This window comes from Lemur catta, chromosome 4, assembly GCF_020740605.2.
Source record: "Lemur catta isolate mLemCat1 chromosome 4, mLemCat1.pri, whole genome shotgun sequence".
Taxonomy (NCBI): domain Eukaryota; kingdom Metazoa; phylum Chordata; class Mammalia; order Primates; family Lemuridae; genus Lemur; species Lemur catta.
Genome location: NC_059131.1, coordinates 1,834,376 through 1,856,456, shown reverse-complemented (window position 1 = coordinate 1,856,456; position 22,081 = coordinate 1,834,376). Strand labels below are relative to the sequence as shown.

Below are 22,081 nucleotides of genomic sequence, written 5' to 3'. Positions count from 1 at the left end.
CAACTGAACGGACCCCCTTCCTGGCCAAGGAGGCCCCAGAGAAGCCTCTGCAGGGCGGGAGGCCCGCTCCCCTCAGACACCCGCTCCCTCAGCAGCAGCCATCAGGTGTCCTCGGCCTCCCTCTGTCCCACGCTTCCCGCCGGGATCAGGCTGAGCCCATTTTCCGGACGGGCCCGCGAAGGGCGCGGCGCTCACCCGCGCGCGCCTGTGCACGAGTGCCGCGCGCGCCCCGCAGCGTGAGATCCGCATTCTGGCGCCCCCCGCGGCCGCGGCCCTTCCGGGGAAACGCATCGCTCCTTCCCGCATTTGCGGCCTCCTCGTTTCCCCCGCGGACGCGGTCCCCGCTGTAAGACACCGGTCGTCGCACGAGGGGCTGGGGGGGGCCCGGGAGCCCACGGCGGGTCAGCCCGGCCTCCCCGTCTCACGACGACGACGCGGTGCGGGGCCGCCGCCCCCGAGCCGCCCAATCGCCGGCCGGGCGGCCCCGCCCCACGAGGGCGCCCTTCGCCCGCCGCAGCGCTCGCGGGCCCCAGGCACGACCGCGACAGCCCGGCGAGGCGCGACCATGGTGCAGGCCTGGTACATGGACGACCTCCCCGACGACCCCCGGCGGCCCCACCGCCCGGAGCACGGCCTCTCGGTGGGCCTGGAGCAGCTGCGGCGGCTCGGCGTGCTCTACTGGAAGGTACGCGCCGGCGCCCGGGCGTGCTGCGCATGCTCAGCAGTGGGTCGGTCGGGTGGTCGCGGCTCCGGGAGCCGGGCGTGCTGCGCATGCTCAGCAGTGGGTTGGTCGGGTGGTCGCGGCTCCGGGAGCCGGGTGGGTCGGTCGGGTGGTCGCGGCTCCGGGAGCCGGGTGGGTCGGTCGGGTGGTCGCGGCTCCGGGAGCCGGGCGTGCTGCGCATGCTCAGTAGGCTGGGTGGTCGCGGCTCCAGGAGCCGGGCGTGCTGCGCATGCTCAGTAGTGGGCTGGGTGGTCGCGGCGCGGATCCTTCCGCATGTTCAGCTCTGGGGCCGCCAGCGCCCGGGGAGGGTCGGGGTCGCGGGGTCCTTGGGATGGTCCGGCTCCCCCCGCCTGCCTGGTCTCCCTGGTTTAAGGACCCCGGGTCCCCACCAGGCGGGTGTGCGGTGTCGCCCGGCAGGCCGAGTTAGGGGCTGGGCGGCGGGCGTCCCCTCCGGGGGCGTCGCTCTTGGGCGGTCCCGGGGGGCGAGGGGTCAGCGGCCCGCGCGGGCCCTGCTGGTGTCCTGCCTGCGTTTGCACAGCCCTGGGCCCGGTGAGCTTGTTTGTTTCCCAGGTTTACCGCGGGGGGAGGACAGGTGAGGCCTCGGGTTGGTTAGGAATGTCCGGATGAGTACAAACACTGCTGCCCTGGGGCCCCCGCCATTCCCTGCAGGGGATCGTAGGGTCCTGCCGCATAACTTCCTTAGAGATACCTGGTCCCGCTTAGTTGGCACAAGAGGGGAGTGACCGTGTCCCTGGTACCTCTTGGGGGGTAGAGGGGCTCGCCTCTGCGTACCAGATGCCAGTCTGTGAGGGGCCATGCGTGTTAGTTTTTGTCGTTTCCTGGGTTAAGATTTAACACCAAAGCACTCAAGTGGCTTATAGTTTCTATAATGAGAGGAAAATAAGTTTTGATTTATAATAAAGTTAATTTATCCACAATCCAAAAACCAGAGGGTTCGAATTAATGCACTTCGGGAGTTTCCTTGCGCATTTGACAGTTTAGAAACAAGAATGAGATTACAGGTGGACTTCTAAATGTAGTGAAAGAGTAAAATAAGACTTATTTTAAATGGTAGCTTTTGGTTTATTTTATTTTTTATTTATTTTATCCCACTCTTTTTTTTTTTTTTTTTTGAGACAGTCTCACTCTGTTGCCTAGGCTGGAGTGCAGTGGCATCAGCCTAACTCACAGCAACCTCAAACTCCTGGGCTCAAGCGATCCTCCTGCCTCAGCCTCCTGAGTAGCTGGGAGTACAGGCACATGCCATCATGCCCAGCTAATTTTTTTTTTTTTTTTAGTAGAGATAGGGTCTTGCTCTTGCCCAGGCTGGTCTTGAACTCCTGACCTCAAGCAATCCTCCTGCGTTGGCCTCCCAGAGTGCTAGGATTACAGGTGTGAGCCACCACGCCCGGCTGAAATTGTATGCTCTGTGTTTTTGTTGTCCTGTGTATTTATGCATGCTTTCTTAATAACCATTCTGGATCAGTGGTATCAAAAGACAAAATTGCAACAAATTTAGTTAAAGATCTAATTGGCTTTTATTCTCAAGTCATGAATCTGGGCATCCTCTGTTTTACTAAATAAAATGAGAGCTCCACTGGGCAGTAGCAGAACAGCGAGTTTTGTAGGGTGGGAACAAAGAAACAACCACAGAAAAGAACAGAAAACCCCAAAGAAACAGAACAATAGGAAAAAAATGCTGATTTTTTAACAGCAAGTTAACTTCAACTGTTCAGGTTACTTTTTCTGGTAAGGGTTAAAGCAGAAGGGATTTCCTTATTACACTGACTCAGGTAGACTGGAATCTCCTGTTTTCAGGAAAATTTGGTCTGTTCGGGGATCTCCCTGTCGCCTTAAAGCTTTAGTTGGACTATGTGGCATTTGGCGCGAGCGACTCCATATTGGTTTGGTCTGGTCAGCTGGGCCCAGTGCAGGAGCTCAGACCAGGACAGCAGGCCTCCCACAGATTGATGAGACCCACCAAGGAGGATGGTGGCAGAGAAACAGGACACAGAGAGGGACCCGTGGACAGGTTGGACAGGCTTGAGGCAATGAGAATGTCACCTCAAAATATGAAAGAGTCCCCCAGGATGGACTGCAGCAGGGAAGGGAGGTAGAATCAAACAGAACTACATGACTTGTAGCTGGTGTTTGGAGCTTGGGACGTCCATTGAAGGAAGTGCAGAGGAGGTGGAGGAGGACGAGTTTGGGGTGACAAGGGGACACATGGTACATTTGGAGCGTGGTCGTACTGGAGACCTAGAAAGAGACTGTTCCCACATCTCGTATTAACGTGGCCTCCTTTTGTTGTTTAAACTCCTGTAGCTGGACGCTGACAAGTACGAAAATGACCCGGAATTAGAAAAGATTCGAAGAGAGAGAAACTACTCGTGGATGGACATCATAACCATAACCAGAGACAAGCTCCCGAACTACGAAGAAAAGGTGTGGGAGCGCTGGGTATTTGGGGAGGGGGGTCGTGTCCTCGCTTGGATTTTGATCCGATGCACTGGGAGGTGGCCCTCCTCAGTCTTGTTGAGTGCGTGGAGTGTTACTTTTCCTTACGTTTGCACATTCACCAGTGAAGCCATCTGGGCTGGGGGTTTTCTTCGTGGGAAAGTTTTTAACTATAAATTCAATTTCTATAAGAAATGCAGGGCTATTCCTGTGATCTGCTTCTCCGGTGCACTTTGGAGGTTTGTGTCCTTCAGGGCATTTGTGCTTTCGTAGGAGTGGTCAGATTTTCTGCCGGCAGGTTATTTGCAATATCCCTGTTGTCCTTTTGACATCCGTGGCGCATACGGTGCTGTCCTGTCCTTCCTGGTGTGGACATGTGTGTCCTCTCTCCTCCTGGGTCTGGGCACAGGCCTATCAACACTATTGATTCTCTCAGAGAAATGTTGGTCTTATTGATTTTCTCCCTTTTTCTATTTTTATTTCATTGGTTTCTGCTCTTTGTTATTTACCTTCTTATGTGGACTTTGGGTTTAATTTTGCTCTTCTTTTTCTGTTTTCTTGAGGTAGAAGCTGAGGTCACTGACGTGAATCCTCCTTTTTTAGGAGAGCCGTTCAGGTGGTCAGTTTGCTCCGGGTGCTGCCTCGGTGGCATCGCGCGGATCTGGATTTGTTCTGTTTTTATTTTCATTCAGTTCAAGAGACTTTCTAATTTCCTTTTTGATTTTATCTTCGGCTTATGCAGGGGTTTTTCCTTTTTATAAGATATGTGTTAGTTTCCAATTATTTGGGGATTTTTTTTTCCTAGAGATTTTTCTTTTATTGGTTTCTAGTTTAATGCCACTTAGAGAATATACGTGGTCTGATTTGAGTCCTTATAAACATGCTGAGACTTGCTCTGTGGCCCAGCATGTCGTCTGTCCTGGTGAGCGATTCGTGTGGGCTTGAGAAGAACGTGCTGTGCTGCCGCCGGGTGAGGTGGTCTGTGAGTGTCAGTCGGGACCAGTTGGTTGATGGTGCTGTTGGGGTCAACTGTGTCCTTCCTGAGTTTCTGCTTGCTGGATCTGTCAGTTACTGGTGGGGGGTGTCGAAGTCTCCAGCTGTAACAGCGGATTTGGGCCCGGAGGCTCACGCCGGTAATCCCAGCCCTTGGGAGGCAGGGGCAGGAGGATCCCTTGGGCTCGGGAGTTTGGGGTTGCAGTGAGCTATGATGACACCACTGCACTCCAGCCTGGGCAACAGAGCAAGATCCTGTCTCTAAATAAATTAAAACAAACAAACAAGCAGTGGATTGTCTGTTTCTGCATGCGTTCTGTCGCATTAGCCTCACATACTTGGATGCTCCGTTGTCAGATGCGTGCAGGGTAGGGATTGGTACGTCCTCTTGGAGAATTGGCCCTTTTGTCATTACGTAGTGTCCCCTTTGTCCCTGGTGCTTTTCCTTGTTTGAGATTAATGCAGCTCCTCCAGCTTTCTTTGGATTAGTGTTAACATGGTATATCTTCCCCCATCCCTTTCCTTTAAACCCGTTTTTGTATTTAAGATGGGTTTCTTGTAGACAATATATGTAGTTGATTTTTTAAAAAATCTATTCTGACCATTTCTGTCTTTTAATTGGTGTATTTAGGTCATTCACATTTCAATGGATTACTAATATAGTTGATTTAATATCTACTATATTTGTAACTGGTTTCTATTCGTTGTTCTTTTTTTTTTTTAATATTTTCCTCTTTTTCTGCCTTGTGTGGCTTTAACTGAGCATTTTATATAATTCTCTTTTCTCCCCTCTTAGCTTATCATTTAAATGTTTTAGTGGTCGTCTTAGAGTTTGTAATACGTATTTACCCAGTGCCTGAGTGTCCCCAGTTCCTCCCTCCTGTCCCTCAGAGCAGTGGTCCCCAACTTTTGGCACTAGGGACTGTTTGGTTTCATGGAAGACAATTTTCCCATGGACTGGGGCGTGAGGGGCACTGAGCTCCGTGGCTTGGTCCCCAACAGGCTACGGACTGGTACCTGTCTACAGCCTGGGGGTTGGGGACCACAGCTTTAGAGCATTGCTGTCATTTATTTCACTGTCCATATGTCATCATCAGCCAATACGTTGTTACTATTGTTACTTGGAGTATACAGTTACCTACTAGATCCATGAGGAATACAGAAAATAAAAGATTTTATTTTACTTTTTTTTTTGAGACAAGGACTTACTCTGTCACCCAGGCTGAAGTGTAGTGGCTCAATAATAGCTGACGTTACCCTTGAACTCCTGGGCTCAAGCGTTACTCCTGGCCCAGCCTCCTGAGTGCCTAGGACTGCAGGCACATGCCACCATGCCTGGCTAATTTTTTTTTTGAGAGTCTCACTCTGTTGCCCTGGCTAGAGTGCAGTGGCGTCACTGTAGCTCACAGCAACCTCAAGCTCCTGGGCTCAAGTGATCCTCCTGCCTCAGCCTCCTGGTCAGCAGGGACTATAGGTGCATGCCACCGCGCCCAGCTAGATTTTCTATTGTCTGTAGAGACAGGTCTCACTCTTGCTAAGGCTGGTCTCAAACTCCTGAGCTCAAGTGATCCTCCTGCCTCTGCCTCCAGAGTGCTAGGATTATAGGCGTGAGCCACTGTGTCTGCCCAAACTTTAAAAAAAATTTTTTGGAGAGATAGGGTCTTGCTGTGTTGCCCATGCTGTGGAGCATGGGCTGTGCGCAGTGCACCAGGGTGGGTGTAAGCATAGGCGTGACGTGTCTTTGGGGCAGTTTCGCTGTGTGAGGTTGGGCCAGTGACTTAGCCTCTCTGTGCCACCATTACCATATCTGTAAAATGCGGATGGCAGAGAGTGCCTACCTCATGGGGTTGAGTGCTTAGTGACGTATTTGGAACCTTGCCTGGCGCATGGTGCGATGTGAGTGTTCATTCTTTCTATTCCTGCCTGATCATTGGTAGGTTTTCTAAAACATTCTAGCTCCACCCCTTGGCCTTACGGTAATGATAACTCTCAGCAAGTGTCGTTTCCGTTTTTATAGAGAGGAGGTCCACTCCCCTCAGTTCTGGTTGTAGAAGGCTCAGTGCTGGGGGCACCTGGGCTACTTTGCATGACTGGGCTCCGGGAGACTTACAAAAATATCCCTCCTGCACTAGATTAAGATGTTTTATGAGGAACATTTGCACTTGGATGATGAGATCCGCTACATCCTGGACGGCAGTGGGTACTTCGACGTGAGAGATGCAGAGGACAAGTGGATCCGGATTTCCATGGAGAAAGGAGACATGATAACGCTGCCCGCAGGAATGTACCACCGCTTCACGGTGGATGAGAAGGTAGGAGCTGCCGGGCTTGTCCTCAAGTCTGGCCTGTGCGGGGTGTCAGAGACTCCCGACACTCCCCCTGGCTGTGCTGTCCTGCCAGCCGTGCTGCATGACAGTGACAGACCCTGTGAGTCCTGGCTTTGTGCTTCAAAGAGATCACCTGGAGCCGGTGCTGGGACACCCGAGGTGACAGCTGTGTATTTCATGGTAGCCTCAGCAGCCTCCACCTTCGTTCTGGGCAGACCGTGGCACTCATGTTAATGCGCCTGCTGCGGTCGGACAGAGAGACAGAGGTCCCGCTCCTGCGTTGCGAGAGTGTCCGACCCGCACTTTGCTGTGACTTCCAGGGGCACGTTGTGAGGCATCTGTTGGGTTGTTACTGTGTCATTTTTAAGAGCATTTCCGTTTAGAATTTAACAGTAGTTGCAGTCGTCAGGATTGTCAATAGAAACAGAAATAAGGCAGCTCTTCGGTTCTCTGGATGTGATTTGGATTAAGCCTGCGATTTAAGTGTCATTTTGGAGTAGACAGTAAACACACATGGTGTAAAATTGAGAATTGTGCAACGGTGTACAGTGGAAAGTTCCCCAGCCCCCCTGTTTCTCTCCCTGAAGGTAACAGTAGATGGTTTGGGAAGTTTTTTTAGAGACTTTATGCATAGTCAGGAGAATGTGAATCGGTATCTTTCTGTCCTCCTCACGCAGGAGGCAGCAGACTATACCTGCTGGCATTTTGCTTTCTTCTGCACGCTGTGCTTTGGGGACCATTTCCTGTCCCCGTGTCAGGAGCCTCTCCCCGCCGCAGCTGCCCAGTGCTCCGCTGTGGCTGCACGCGGATTCGTTTGACCACTGATGTACCCCACTGAGTGGATGGTCCCTGAAGATGGCGTGTAGATGGTTTCTGGTTTTTGCTGTCGTAAACAGGGCCATCATAAATAACCCACACGCTTGTCATTTTGTACTTAAGTGTATTTCTCTGTAGGAAGAATTCCTGAAAGTGAAAACTGGATTAAAAGGCACGTGCATTTTGTCTTGATGAACAGTGGCAAATTTTCCACTCCTGCCTGCCGGCAACACGAGGGCCCCAGTGCTAATTCTTAGAAAGCTGCACCCAAGGGAGACAGAGGGGAAAGTGGAGCGCCCTGCAGGCAGGAGACGGTGCTTGTTTTCATGGCGGGTGTGTTTCTGGAGAGCTTCCGCTGCAGGAGCCGGGCTGCCTGACTTGTCGGTGTCAGCGGATACAGTGTAACCTGAAACCGTGAAGACACAGAATAAAAACCGAAAGAAGTATTCACAGTCATTTGTGTTAATAAATTATTATAAATAAGTAGAAAGCCACCTGGTTTAATGAGCTGCGGGATGTGTTTGTCTGGTTTCTAGAACTACGTGAAGGCCATGCGGCTGTTCGTGGGAGACCCCGTGTGGACGGCGTACAACCGGCCGGCGGACCATTTCGAAGCCCGGGCACAGTACGTGAAATTCCTGGCCCAGACGGCGTAGCGGCGCTCCCGGGGAACTAGCACGTGCCTTGTGAAGGTCCTAAACAGGATAACTGAGCAGGAAATCAGCTGTTTTCTCTTTGCTTTTGTATGGTAGATGTGAGGCTAGATCGTCTTTCCTTTGCAAGATTCTTTGATCAGAATTTTTTTTTTTATGGAAGGAGCTATAAAAATGATTTTTACATGAAAGCAACCTGGAAATGTCAGCAAGTCACCTTCATTTTTTCTTAATCAACACTAATTCAGTAGCCCTGTTGGTAAAGCGTCCACCTGAGACACACTGGGCATTTCATCTCAACATGCAGCTCCTCAGATGCTCACTCCGGGTGCTGTCTCGGCCTTGCAGGGAGGTGCCACAGCCAATAACACAGCTAACCAGCTAGAAGACACTTTGTTTCTCCCAAAATGATGCCTGGGGTGGGGCAGGGTGTGGAGGAGGAGCTCTCGCGTCAGGGGCACACTCTGAGTTGCTCATGCCACTGTCTCGTTCAAAATACAGGAACCACTGTGATTTGTGCTCACGGCTTGGAGTTACCTTATATTCAAGTACATGTGGCATTTTGCCTGGTTTGTTAAAATCACCCGTTTGGAATCTTTGTATGATCATATATGTCGGTAACCAGCTTGTGTGTTATCTGTGTTAGTATTGTTTGGGTGTGAGATTTCTATGTTATTTTGAAATCAAGCTTTTAAATTTTAACAAGAGAATTAGTACATTGTGTTTCTACTTAACAATCCTGAGATACAATTACACCTAGTTTGTTATAATCATAGAAAAGCCCCAAATTCCCCTTACATTTTATAAGGATTTTTATCACCTCCATACTGGTCTTGGGGGTCTGTTTCCCACTACACAGAGGAAACTCAAGCCTTAGATGTTTAAGCAAACTTTTGTCTCAATTTTAGGATTAAAATGTACACAGGTAGCATGATATTAACACAAATATCCCAGGGCTTGCTTCTGTCAAGTATTATTCTATTTTAATAATTAAAATATGAGCTGATCTACTGGTTTTTGGGGTTTTTTTTTAGAGATTCATTTCTAAATGGTCGTTATAAATGGAACTTGTTCATTTTTACAGATAAAACATGAAAAAGACACGATCACTTTAAGTGGCTTTTTTTTTTTTTTTTTTTTGCTTAATATAACTTTTCGCTGCAGGGATCCAGAGAGTGCTGAGGGCCGTCCCTGGCCGGGGGGCACTGGGGTGCAGCTCCTCGCCCGTGCCTGGGTCTGTTGGTGCCAGGGCTGTGCTCACAGGCAGGGGCAGTTGGGCGGGGGACGCCTCCGCAGAGCACGTCGGGTGCCGTGTCGCTTGGCCTCCCCGAGTATCTCATGTCTGCATTTCCTAAAAGTCAGTTTTACCCAGGTACAATTTACACACAGTGAAATGTACTCATTTTAAGTGTATTTGTTTATTTATGTTTATTTTTAAGAGTAGAGACAGGGTCTCGCTGTGCTACCGAGGCTGGCCTCAGGCTCCTGGGCTCCAGCGATCCTCCTGCCTCGGCCTCCCAAGTCAGCTGGGGCTGCAGGCGTGCCCACGCCCAGACATTGTAAGAGTTTTTACAGCACGACAAGTGTAGCACAACCACAGAACAGTTTTCATAGCCCCCAAAGGTTTCCTGGGTCCCTTGTTAGTCCCTCCCCCACCCCATCCCAAGCAGCCGCTGTCAGTGGGTTCATTGTGCCTTTTCTGGCATTGATGCAAGTGGAGCCACAGCCTGTGCTTTTGTGTCCGGCTTCTTGTGTTGCAGCTTCTACCCCCTAACCCGTGTCCACTGTCTCTGGCAGTGCAGCCTCCCGACAGCATCCCAGACACCAGATGGGCTTCAGGGAGCTCGAGGGTTGGCAGACTCCACATGAGCGAGGGAAAGTCGACTAGAACAAGGCAGAACGGCAGCGAGGCAGTGGAGCCCAGGGAAATGAGGGCTGCTCTTTCTGGAGGCTTCACTGTGAAATAGCTGAGGTTTCTGGTTCACGCTGAGTGTTAGAGAAGAGACATCCTCTACAAACCCACGTTCACTAGGGCTCTAAATCAGGTACTTTCCCCAAGGAGCCCAGTCGTTAGTCTCCCGGTTTGTAAGCTGTCGGTTCAGAGCGGGCTGTGCTTGCTGGCTGAGTGAGACATACCTGGACATGTTAGTTTTTCAAATGTATCCTCTTTTTAAAGGCATCTGCGTAGCGTTTATTGCAGTGGCATTTATGACTGGGATCGTGACAGATCAGAACACAAATTATTGTACTTAGGTGTGGTGTCACACTGGTTAACGTGTTGGCATTTTAGAGAAACTTCCATTCTTTCCTGCTGTATCACGCTGGGGATAAAACCACACCACGGGGAGCCCAGGCCAGTGGGTCCTTCACTGTGAGGTGTAGACACGGATCATCCAGGAAATTCCAGCCTTGCTCTTTGTGGATCCAGATTAAACATTTCATCCTGAGGACGTCCTAGCCCCAAGGCACTTCACCTGTCAGAAATGTGGCTTTTCAAGACTCCTTCATTCCTGTGGTGTCCGCGTCCCTGTTTGGCTTTGCCCACCTCCCAGGTGAACAGGCTCCTCTCGGGTTCCGTTTCCTGCCTGCCGTCCGTCCGCTCATCCTTGTCGCTGGGTGTAGGGGGAGGAGCCGGGCGAGTGGGGGTCCACGGCACCCTGGGAGGCGCTGCTCAGCCGGGCGGCTGTCGCGTGAGCTCGTGAGAAACAGTCACAGCGTCCGCACAGCCAACTTACAATTCTGAACCCGCAATTTTAACAGGTCCTGAGCTGACATCTTGGAGAAGTGAAGGGAGGGCAGAGGCTCGTCAGGCTAAGCTGAGGCACAAGCCAGGGAGGAGCTAGACTCACGGCGGCCGCCCCGATTCCTTGTGCTCCAGCTGCCACGCACCGACCACGTCATCTACCGTTTGGTTAAGAAAATACAGCTACTAAATTCAGTTCTTGCATCAAAACAGTACTTTAAAATCTAAACATGTAGTCTATTATGGGTCTTATCTGGATGGGCTAGTTGCTCTGTTTACATACAAAGCCCACGTGTAATCCCACGTGTAGTTGCGTGGTTTCTGCTGTGGTCCAACGGATCCGTTCCAGAGGCTTCCACGCTGGCCGCCTCTTGCCACTAACACCACTGTGACCTGGTTCACGAAACATCCCCACTCTCCTGTCAGCCACCAAAGCTGGTGGTAGTTCCTCCGAGAATTTGGAGAAATATTTGTTAACATGTGTCTACAAGCCAGGCAGGTTTTCAGCCTCCTTAGAAGTGGGTATCCTGAGAGGAGCGTGGGTTTACTCTTCGTTTAGGGAGGTAAGAGCTTCACAGTAGAGACGCAAACGCGGCTGCAGTGGGCACCGCACGGCACAAAGGGCTGTTGATTCGCCGATTCGCAGGAAGCCAAACCCAGTCCCAGATGAATGGAGCTTTGTGTGCTCGCGTCGGTCGTGTGCACGCATGTGTGTGTGCGTGTGCACGCACGGGCTTTCCGTGTGCTCTCTGGAGAGCCCAGGTGAGGCCGACCATGACAATGCGGGCCGTGAAGGACGCGCCTGGGTTCCTGGGACTCTCCCTGTGAGCCCCCCGGCAGGAGCGGACGCCGCACCCCCCTCAGCAGTGCGCCTCGCCTCCAGTGAAGAGCAGCTAGTCCTGTGGACGGGGGCGTTTCATCCTAATTGCACAGCGCGGTTTTCAGCTTCAGACGTTTCATTTTCCTAATAGGGCTCTGACGGCTACGGTGAAGCCCTTCTGCTCACCGAGGCTTGCTGGTTTTCCAAGAGCGCGGCCTTTGTCGGGCGGACCGAGAGCTCTCATGGTGCCGGGTGGCTGTGAATTAGCACCTTGACAGCAAAACACCTCGCCGAGTGTGGGGGTCAAGGTGGGAGGGGCTTAGCGAGGAATTTTTTTTTTTTTAAGCAGCTGATATACTTTATTTTTTTTTTATTTTTTTATTTCAGCATATTATGGGGCTACAAATGTTTAGGTTATGTATATTGCCCTTGCCCCCCACCGAGTCAGAGCTTCGAGCATGTCCATCCCCCAGACAGTGCGCACTGCACCTGTTAGGTGTGTATACACCCATCCCCTCCCCCCCCATCTGCCCGGCGCCCGATTAATGCTATTCCTGCTATTCCTATATGTGCACTTGGGTGTTGACCAGTGAAACCAGTTTGATGGTGAGCACACGTGGTGCCTGTTTTTCCATTCTTGGGATACAACTTGCCAGTGTGAGGGTTTCTTGCATGTTTCCTGGTGCCTGGCGTTTGGTAGAAGTCAGTATCTAGAATGTTACATTCTGAAAAAGTCATTTTTCTGAAAGCTGTTTTCACTTGGAAAGTGTCTCATGCAAAAGTTTCTAGAAACCTCAAATAATGTCATGATTCACACAATGAAAGCTTAATTGCAAAAAGTCCAGCATTCTAGGGATTTCGAGGTGAAAGTAGAGGGAAGCAGGGCCTGCGTGTGACGCTGCTCTTGGGTCTGGAGCAGGGAACAATCCACGTAGATTCTCAGCTGAGTCACACAGCGGCCTGGCGAGGGGCACATCGATGAAATCAGTGGGATTTGCTCCGGTGCTGCACGCTCTCCAGCCTGCCCACCGCGGATTGATCCCGACGGCTCTCTGGCGCCAGCTTTATTGACTGCCCTGCAGAAGGGCACGGGGCCCTCCAAGGACACAAGGACAACACCAGCAGGCCCAGGGCCAGAGGCTCTGAGCAGGGCTTAGCCACGTGGTGGCACCGCAGCCGGCCCAGCGGTCCTGGCAGAGGCTCCACAGGGACGTGGGCACGAGAGCAGGACGGGGACGCTCTGTGGGCTGCGCAGGCAGGAAGGCGTCGGAGCGGACGGAGGTTCCACGAGGTGGTGAGTCCCGGTGCTGCGGCTCCAAGAGCCGTGTGACCTGGGCAGTTTTGCTAACCCCCCTGTGCCTCAGTTTTCTCACCTGTAAAAGGGAGCACCGTGCACCCGCCGAGCAGGGTGGAGGTGAGTCTGTGAGAGCTGTCTTGGTGCTGTGCGCCACACACAGGTGTGTGGGGAGAGGGTGTTCAGAAGGTGGCGTGTCACTTCTTCTGAGAGGCAGGACTTCATGGACTTGTGGTGTTCAAACAGCCCGAGGAGACCGGAAGGGCCTCGATGAGCGGAGGCCCCACCCTGTCCTGGCTGTGCCGGCGGCTCCAGCCCGAGGCAGGAACACCTGTGTCCAACAGCGCGTTGCGTTTGCAGGTTACAAATGTAGTTACCCCGTCACGGTATTACTTGAACAGTACTTGTGTTCCCCAATAAAACACAGAGAACATGCTGAAACAGCATTTGTGCAGGAGATGCCAGGGTTTGAAAGTGTGTTAGTCTGGTTGCTTTTCCTTCACATTCGGGGGCAGAAGCGGAAGGAAGGCAGCAGGCTCCTGGCAGGGAGAGTGGTGGCTTCATCGTGAGCGACTGTAACTGTGACGGTGATAGGAAATGGATTCCGTGACTCTAACACACACACCTTTAGGAACAGCGTGTCATCCTGGTTTCATGTACCGGGGGGTAACAGTGGCTCGGCTTTCTTAGGATAGCGAGCAATCCCTCCAGTGTGTGTAGCAAGAAAATCTGCGTGGATTTGCTTTAGTTCCCTTGCCCGGAGAGCAGCCCCGCACGCAGCACGATGTTTGTTCTTGTTCATGTATTCCGAAGGTACGCATTGTGTTTGAAAACGTGCCCAGCGCCGGAGAGAACAGACAGGAGGCAGGGTCTTGAGCCGCCCGTGTGAGGCTCATGCCGGCAGAGAGGGATGGCGGACGCCCAATGCCAACTGCTCGAGTGGGCACAAATCTTGGGCCACAATCTCAGGACTGCAGGAAATGTCCATTCTTACGTATTTTAAGTCAAATTAAATCTGTCTCTAGCCTCTGGCCTCTGAATTGGGGGGAATTCAGTTTTGTGGTCACTGGGTCTCCTTCCCCTGCAGAGGACGGGGCCAGAACTCCAGGCTCAGGCGTCTGTGTTGTCAGGACATCCTGTGGCCCTGGCACGCTGGCTGTCCCACCACACAGTGCCCCTGACCAGCAGGCGGCCGCCCTCTGCCCCCGGGGCCAGGCCTGGGAACCTGGTGGCCTGAATCCCCCTCCCAGGCTCAACGTGAGGAGGGACATTCTGGGTCCTGTCCCATCCGCGGAATCAGGGCCCAGAGCCCGGCCAGAGCAGCACCTGCAGACAAGCCCAGGTGGGGCAGCTTCTCTTCTGCCCCTGGCGGCAAAGCAGGAGTTATTAGCGTCATCTCTGTGTGCTTACACCTGACGCCAAGCGAACGCCAAGGACCACGTACGGGCCGCGCCTGCGCAGCAAGATCCAGGGAGAAGACGCGCAAGTTGGCACCTCAACAACTGTCCTGCAAGCTCGGGGCCTGCACATCTGCTCTGCTGGCCTGCAGTCTAGCACAGCGTGTCGGGATGGCAAGGGAGGCGCGGTGAGGCTGGGGGCACTGGAGCGGGTGTTGAAGGGGAGGCCCTCCCCGGGGGCTGAAGGCGGCGCCGGCCTGAGACTGCAACGCTCGCTGTGCAAGGGCTGCCCGGCCAGCAGGTGCAGCGGAGCCTGGAAGGTCCCAAGGTCAGACCCAGAAGGAGAAGGAAAGGGGAGTGTGGGCAGGAGGTGCCCAGCCCTGGCTTTGGGGGGCCATATTGGACGGGAAAGATGCGTGGGGGAGGTTCCAGGCAGAGAAGACAGCAGCTGGGGGCGTGGCCTTCGAGGGGACGCGGGAGAGACTCGGCAGTGGTGGGAGGCTGAGGCAAGCACCCCAGGCTCCAAGGCCTGCCGCACAATTGGCATCTTGTCTGCGGCCCTCAGACGTGGCTTCCCACACTTGCACGAGCCCAGGAAGGCCCTGGAAGCTGTGCAAGCCCAGACTGCGGGCCCAGGCCCAGTCTGAACCCGTGGGCTGGGCTGGGACCAGGACGTGCATTTCTGACGCGTTCTTAGGAGACGCTGAAGCTGCTGGTCCGGGGACCCCACTTTGAGAACCACTGATCTAACACTGCGTCTGGGGGAAGCGTGGGTGGCTCCCAGGTTCAGCTGAACAGACACACTCGGGGGGGGGGGGGGGGAGTCCAGCTCAGGCCCCGACGCTGCCCTGGCGACTGGCGGGCCGGGCGGCTCGGACCACACAGAAACCAGGACGGAAGCAGAATCCCGCGAGATGACTGTGAGCTGCTCTAGTTTAAGTCCAGAGTTTTGACAGAAGGAAATGGGGTGGGTGCAAAGCCGCAGGGCTCACAGCCAGAGCGCGTGCTGCAAGCAGACCCTCAGCTCCCTTTGTCACCCATGCGTGCTGGGGGCCTGCGGGCCTTGGGCGTGGGGTGCAGGCTGAGCCCGAGGCCCAGGGCGGCGTCTGCTGCGCGAGGGCCCAGAAAGGCCGAGGCAGGCGACGCGCGGCCCGGGCGAGCAGCCCGCGGCGGACAGGAGCCGTCTGCGCCGTCCGTGCGCCCCCTCCCCCTCCCCCTCCCCCTCCCCTCCCCCTCCCCCTCCCCTCCCCCTTCCCCTCCCCCTCCCCCCTCCCCCTTCCCCCTCCCCCTTCCCCCTCCCCCTTCCCGCCGGCCACTCCCGACTGCGCAGGTGGAGGCGGAAGGAGGCGGAAGGCGGGCAGGGGCTGCGCACGAGCCGCGCCCACCTCCACTCCGGGGGGGCCCCAGCCGGGCGGGTGCTGAAGTTGGAAGGACGACGGACACCTGCGACACAGGCGTCCGAGCCGGGACCCAGGGAGGGCGTCCCGCCCAAGCAGCGCACGCAGCGCCCACAGGCCTGTCGCACGACCGGCCCCTGCGCGGCGCCACCGGGCCACCGTGTGCTCACCGAGAGCACGTGGCCAGCTGCTCACGGGGTGCGGGGCCGCGCTGGGGAAGGTGGGCGCAGCTTGCACGGCGCCTGCGCAAGGCGTGGCTCACGCGGGGGACTTAATTGCGCGCGGCGCCTCCGAGAGCAGGAATCCCACGGCGCTGGCCCATCTCCCGCCTGATGAGGTCCCAGCTTCCTAGCTGGAATATTAATGCAAGCTCTGTGACGGCTAGCCGTTCCCTCTGCTTGGCTCCAGAGAAGATTTCAGGGATGCATTTATTTAATAAAGGGAAACTGAGCGTAAACTACAGTTATAACTGTCATCCCAGACATGACAGACATTCATAGCAACGCTTTCCTCTCCTAGCTTTAAGAACTTGCAGAGAAACGAGGCAAATGATGATGCGTCACCCCGGTGAGCTGAGCCTCACCCCAGGCCGGCTCCGAGTGGGCCCCTCACCGCCCTGGCCAGCCTCGGGCTGGGCTGGTGGAACTGGTTTGCTGGGCTTGCGTCCAGGGCCGGCCTGGGCAATGTTGGCTGTTTTTGTGCAAAACTGACCTGGGTTGGTTTTGAGCTACTGACCTGGGGACAGGTGCTGTCATCCACTGGCAGTGCAGTTTCTCTCTGCAGTGGGTGCCAGGTTTGAGCAGAGGAAAGGACTTGTCACTCATTCTTGTGGCCAGATTTGAAGGGAAACTCTCAAAGTGAAGGACTTTAAATGACGTCAGCTTTTTGGGATTTTTAAAATTAAAGCTTAATTTTTCTCTCCTTTTGAAGAGAAAGATTTTAAAACCTCCTTGGTGTTCTCTGGTCCTTTTGTCAGTCTGGTCTCTTTCTTCACCTATTTAATGTGCAGTTGTGCCGTATTTCAACAAGTGGGTTGAGACGGCCTGGTAGATGCTGTATTTGTATGTTTCTACTTTATTAAAGGAATGAATAGAAATAAAGCTTTGTGCAATAGACATTTATATTATAGAGTCTTTAAAATGACTTATATTTAAAAATGTATTAGAAAAGCTAGATATTTAAAGAATCTTTGCCAGGCTTCTTTAATAAATTGAAGAAATTTTCAGGTATTTTAAATGTTTTAAGGATAACTATGTGAATATTAAAGCAAATGTCCTGACTTTCTGGCATGGAAGAATATACAAATACTGTGCACCTGGGCTGGAGGACGCCTCCCGGCCCACCTGCCTGTCCGTACAGTGAATGGTCTCCTTGGTTTCATCACGCCCACGAGCGCCTCTGTCCTGTCACCCTGTGTGGCGTGCAGAGCCCAGGGACAGACTGGCCGTCCTGTCACCCCGTGTGGCGTGCAGAGCCCAGGGGACAGACTGGCAGCCCTGTCACCCCGTGTGGCGTGCAGAGCCCAGGGGACAGACTGGCAGCCCTGTCACCCCGTGTGGCGTGCAGAGCCCAGGGGACAGACTGGCAGCCCTGTCACCCCGTGTGGCGTGCAGAGCCCAGGGGACAGACTGGCAGCCCTGTCACCCCGTGTGGCGTGCAGAGCCCAGGGGACAGACTGGCAGTCCTGTCACCCCGTGTGGCGTGCAGAGCCCAGGGACAGACTGGCCGTCCTGTCACCCCGTGTGGCGTGCAGAGCCCAGGGACAGACTGGCCGTCCTGTCACCCCGTGTGGCGTGCAGAGCCCAGGGGACAGACTGGCAGCCCTGTCACCCCGTGTGGCGTGCAGAGCCCAGGGGACAGACTGGCAGCCCTGTCACCCCGTGTGGCGTGCAGAGCCCAGGGGACAGACTGGCAGCCCTGTCACCCCGTGTGGCGTGCAGAGCCCAGGGGACAGACTGGCAGCCCTGTCACCCCGTGTGGCGTGCAGAGCCCAGGGGACAGACTGGCAGTCCTGTCACCCCGTGTGGCGTGCAGAGCCCAGGGACAGACTGGCCGTCCTGTCACCCCGTGTGGCGTGCAGAGCCCAGGGGACAGACTGGCAGCCCTGTCACCCCGTGTGGCGTGCAGAGCCCAGGGGACAGACTGGCAGCCCTGTCACCCCGTGTGGCGTGCAGAGCCCAGGGACAGACTGGCAGCCCTGTCACCCCGTGTGGCGTGCAGAGCCCAGGGACAGACTGGCAGCCCTGTCACCCACCACCAGGCGCCAAGGTGTTTGGCATCAGGCTGAGAAAGAATCCGCTGAATAAAACTGGTGCGTGTGGTTTTGGGTGTGGGAGAGGAAGCGAGAGCAAGATGAGGGTAGTCTACGCATGCGGTTTCTCTTCCATTATTTATAAATCCTCCAGAACATTCAGGCATGTGTCGAGAAGGGCTCATATTACACCTTCCAGCCTTTCTCTGAGTATGCTCAGAATTAATAAACAAACCAGGCTAGTCTCCAGGAACAAACTCAAGGATCAATGTGTGCCACGGACTTCCTGTGCCCACAGCCCCATTCCGACCGTGTGACCATCCTGTGGTGTTTGCGGCAGCCGCAGAGCCGCAGGAATGGAGCTGGCTGGAGTATGACAGACTGCCAGGCAGTCTGGGCCTGGGCTGTGGCTCAGGATCACAAGACGACACTCCCAGACACCTGTAAAAGATGTTGTTTTATTGACTTCCCTAAAGTTGCATGAATACGTTAGCTCTATGTACACAGTTTACAAAGATCCAGGTTGTTCCGGAAGGCAGCGACACAGCGGCCGGGGGTGAACTACGCCAGCTTGAGGCACTGCGTGTTGAAGCTGTCCCCCTCCCTGCTGGCAACGGCCTCGAGCAGGCACTGCTTCTTCTGCATGCTGCGCGAGGACTCCAGCTCGTACATGGTGGTCAGGTTGAAGAGCACACTCTCGTGCAGGTAGTGCCCGGGGTCCCGCTGGACCAAGGCCTCCAGCTGGCGCAGGGAGTCCTTGAGCTTGCCCAGGTACAGCAGGCACACGGCCGCGTTGTTGTTGGCCTAGGAGAGGGCACAGGAGGGTCACACAGGGTCGGCAGACGCCCGCCCCCCCTGCCGGGTCACCACCCCCAGCGAGCACGGCAGCCGCCCGTAGCCCATGGACTGCAGAGAGGCCGCAGTGCCGCTCCAGATTCGTTCAGTGCGCGTTTCCAGCGCCTGCGAAATGCAGAAGGTGGCAGGCCCTGTGGTCACTGAGTGCGCGTCAGCTTGGATCGTACCACTGCGTTCGTGGGCTCCAGCCTCAGGATCTCGGTGAAGAATCTGTGGGCTTCTGCGAAGTTGTTCTGCCCGAGGTGGAGGAAGGCTCTGTAACACACGCAACACGGATGCAGTTACGGGGGTCAGGTGCTGGTGCACACAGCACAGGTGACGTCTGCCCGGGCTGTGGCTCCCAGCAGCGTGGCCGCCCTGCCCTGGTGTGCTCGCTGCCTAGCCCGCATCACGCATTCTGGCCCGCAAATTAAAACCACTCTGGTTTGTATTAATTTAGGCAAAGAAACTTCACCTAGGATTCCTGCCTGCCACTCGCACTCTCCCATCTTGCCTGTGAACTTCCTCCCGGGCGAGGCTTCCTCTTGACAGCCACACACGCACACAAAGCTGCACTTTGTCACACGCTGTCTTACTCAGAGAAGCCAATCACGGAACAAAACACATGCATCCAAAACAGCTGGTGCACAAGAGGCAGTAAACATTTACATGTTTACGTTGATGGTGGGGGCAATACACGCAGGACTTTGAAGAACACGGGAAAAAAATCAGTTTTTATGAGTAAAAGCGCAACACTGAAATTCAAGAAAATACCCATGTACTTCTTGGGTCTCTCAATTCTGACAGACAAGACGGGAAGAGGCACAAAGAGGGACATTTTCTCCAGATCAGTAAGCAGAAGTTAAACTCTTTGGGGAAATTTGATAAGATATATATATATAGTTTCAAAATATTTACCTGTTCATTAAAACCATTATTTTACCCTGTGGTCCATCCAATTTCTGTGTCACTTTCTCAACTTCTTGAAAATATTTTTCAGCTGTTTTTATGTCTCCAATCTGCTTTGACAAAATTATTTAGTCAGTTTAATTGACAAATGTAAGTCTTACACCCACATATACAGTTTCCTAATATCACATTATAATATGAAGACACTCATGTTTCGGGCAGGAGAATATGTCCATTTTAATCATTAGTAATTAGTAATCATTACTTTTTGTAAAAAGACAACAGATATTCAAGATACAGTGGAATGCCAACTTCTATATGTCAGAGATTCAGTTGTTAACATACATGCCTTCTTTAAAAGTCTTACAGCTAGTAATTTGTACCCTTTGAAATGAATTCTGGCATAGCATTAAGTAAAAAAATAAAAATAAAATGAATGATAAATAATAAAAAACTTAAAATTTTGGTAGACTATGGGCAGGCCTCGAGTCAGTTTTATTGGTTATTTGTGCCTAATAAAATGGTAGTTGTCATCAAATTTGCAAATTGCAAAGTAATATTTTGACCAAGTGATACAGAATTCTGCCATAACAAAACCATAACCCACTCTTATCGCACGCGTAAGAAAACCATCGGCTCCCTGAATCACACTAAGCTGACAGGGCTGGCGGCCCAGGGCGCGAGAGGACCTGCTGTCTCCGGCCGCCGTCCCTGCAGAAGCGCAGCGTGGCTGAGGCTGTTAAAAGGCAGGTTCAGGTTTTCCTTTGTCGTCAGAAGCACAGGGAAGGAAGTAAATGATCTAATGCTTACAATGAAAAATATATAAAAAAGCTTCGCACACAAGGCCTCCGCGTTCCAGGGCCCAGCTCTGCGTCACAACGTCCTTTGTCACACCACACACCAGGGGGACGTGTGCTGCTCACACGTACGTGCGGGGGAGCTCGGGCGGCAGTGACTGAGCAGTGCGGGTTCACTTCCTTCACGCTGCTCATGGCGAGCACCTGCCAGTCTCCAGCAGGTCTGCTAGACGCTCACAGGGCTGGCCGGGAGACAGTTCTCCTCGGGAACCGTGCGTCTGCGTGTCCACGCAGGGGCCCGGCTGCTTGGATGCTTGTGCAGAACACAGCGTGGGAGGCTGGAGCACAGCCCTCGGGGGCAAAGGGCACACGTGCTTATTGGCCAGTGGCAAGGATTTAGGTTTTCCAATCTCAGAACTGCTCTCCAGCGACAGAACCCATCACGAGTATCCTGGAAGTACCCCGAGGAGACCGGGGCTCAGTGTTGGGTAAAAAAAACGACTGTCTGGCTACACTGCTGCTGCTGGGATAAATATCCTTTGTCTCTGACCCAGGAATCTCACCTTTTGCCGCATTCATGACAATGGCAGCTAACTTCATAGCTTACAAGTAGGATAAAACCTCAGACCCTTCACAGCTGACAGTAAAACTGCCCTTTATAAAACTAATAAAAAGTCATAAGGTGGGAACAGTCGCAGGGCCCGAACTGTGCAGAGCTGTGTGCGTAGTTACAATGCACAGAGAGGTGTGTATCTCCGGCCGTCGTCCCCCAGCTGGCTTCCTACACCTGCTCCCTACTCAGGAGTCACAGAGCTGATGGTCATGAAGGTTCTTAGCTTTCTCCATTGCTGCCATAGACAGCATCACCCTGGTGACACCTAAGGCTGGCCTCTGAGATGTCTTCTGGACCCTGCACTCGGGTGGACCAGCTGACCCAGCCGGACCAGTGGCCCAAGGGGACAACGCAGCTGGTCTTGCAACCTGGGGACAGACTCAGCACGAGCAGATGATTTCTGCTTCCCGACCCCGTGAGTCCATCCCCAGCCAATCAGCAGATCCGATTCCCAGCCCTTTGCCCGACAAACTATTAGTGTCTTCAAAAATCCTTTCCCCCCAAGTCTTGGGAAGGCGGATTTGAGAACCCCCTCCTATCTCCTCACACGGCGCCAGAGATATTAAACCCTTTCTCGGCTTGTCACCCTGCCGGCTCAGCGTATTGGCTTCCCCGTGAGTGGCGGGCAGTGGACCTGGCAAGGCTGTAACAACAACGTCATCCCGCAAAAGGAAACACCACATGAGGAAGAAGAAAAACAAAACGAAATGAAACACACGAGAAAACACCCACAAAGAGAAAGCAGAGCGGCATTTACCCACCGCGTCCCTCCTACCCCGCGGTCTGAGGCAGCCCGCAGTCTCCTCCTACTGACTTCTCACTTCCGAACTGACTGCAAAGAAACCGGAGTCAGTGTGGGCTCAACAGCACGGCCCTCAGCTTGAACACCTGAATTTCCTGCAATGTGTTCACGTTAATTAAAATCCTGTTTAACAGGACAGTGTTTCGTATTCACCTGGAGATTATTACAGCTAATAATCAAGATTTAATAATAATCAGGTTTAATAGGCACTGGGGACTGTGCTGAGTGCTTCAAACACAGCTCATCTGACTCTATGG

General features: G+C 53.6%; 2 protein-coding genes across 2 annotated transcripts in view; one reads left to right on the top strand and one right to left on the bottom strand.

The window, feature by feature from the left end:
* The first annotated feature begins 481 nt into the window (after positions 1–481).
* ADI1 (acireductone dioxygenase 1) lies at positions 482–8,982 on the top strand. The gene is made up of 4 exons (XM_045548972.1): positions 482–685; positions 3,047–3,166; positions 6,304–6,483; positions 7,851–8,982. Exons 1-4 carry the CDS (start codon positions 566–568, stop codon positions 7,968–7,970), a joined length of 540 nt encoding a protein of 179 aa, XP_045404928.1. The 5' UTR covers positions 482–565; the 3' UTR covers positions 7,971–8,982.
* A 9,331-nt stretch (positions 8,983–18,313) lies between these two features.
* Positions 18,314–22,081, bottom strand: part of TRAPPC12 (trafficking protein particle complex subunit 12) — a 74,681-nt gene continuing 70,913 nt past the window's right edge. The window contains exons 10-12 of the mRNA XM_045548971.1: positions 19,622–19,722; positions 18,892–18,979; positions 18,314–18,673 (exon numbers count right to left, since the gene is read on the bottom strand). Coding sequence (XP_045404927.1) covers positions 18,431–18,673; positions 18,892–18,979; positions 19,622–19,722 — 432 coding nt within the window. The 3' untranslated portion in view covers positions 18,314–18,430. The remainder of the gene's footprint in view (positions 18,674–18,891; positions 18,980–19,621; positions 19,723–22,081) is intronic.

Bases quoted from the DNA above. Each gene is read 5' to 3' on its own strand.
- ADI1 (XM_045548972.1), top strand. From the start codon at position 566: ATGGTGCAGGCCTGGTACATGGACGACCTCCCCGACGACCCCCGGCGG. The intron at 3,167-6,303 runs GTGTGGGAGCGC...CTCCTGCACTAG, and splicing joins TCCCGAACTACGAAGAAAAG to ATTAAGATGTTTTATGAGGA. The intron at 6,484-7,850 runs GTAGGAGCTGCC...TCTGGTTTCTAG, and splicing joins GCTTCACGGTGGATGAGAAG to AACTACGTGAAGGCCATGCG.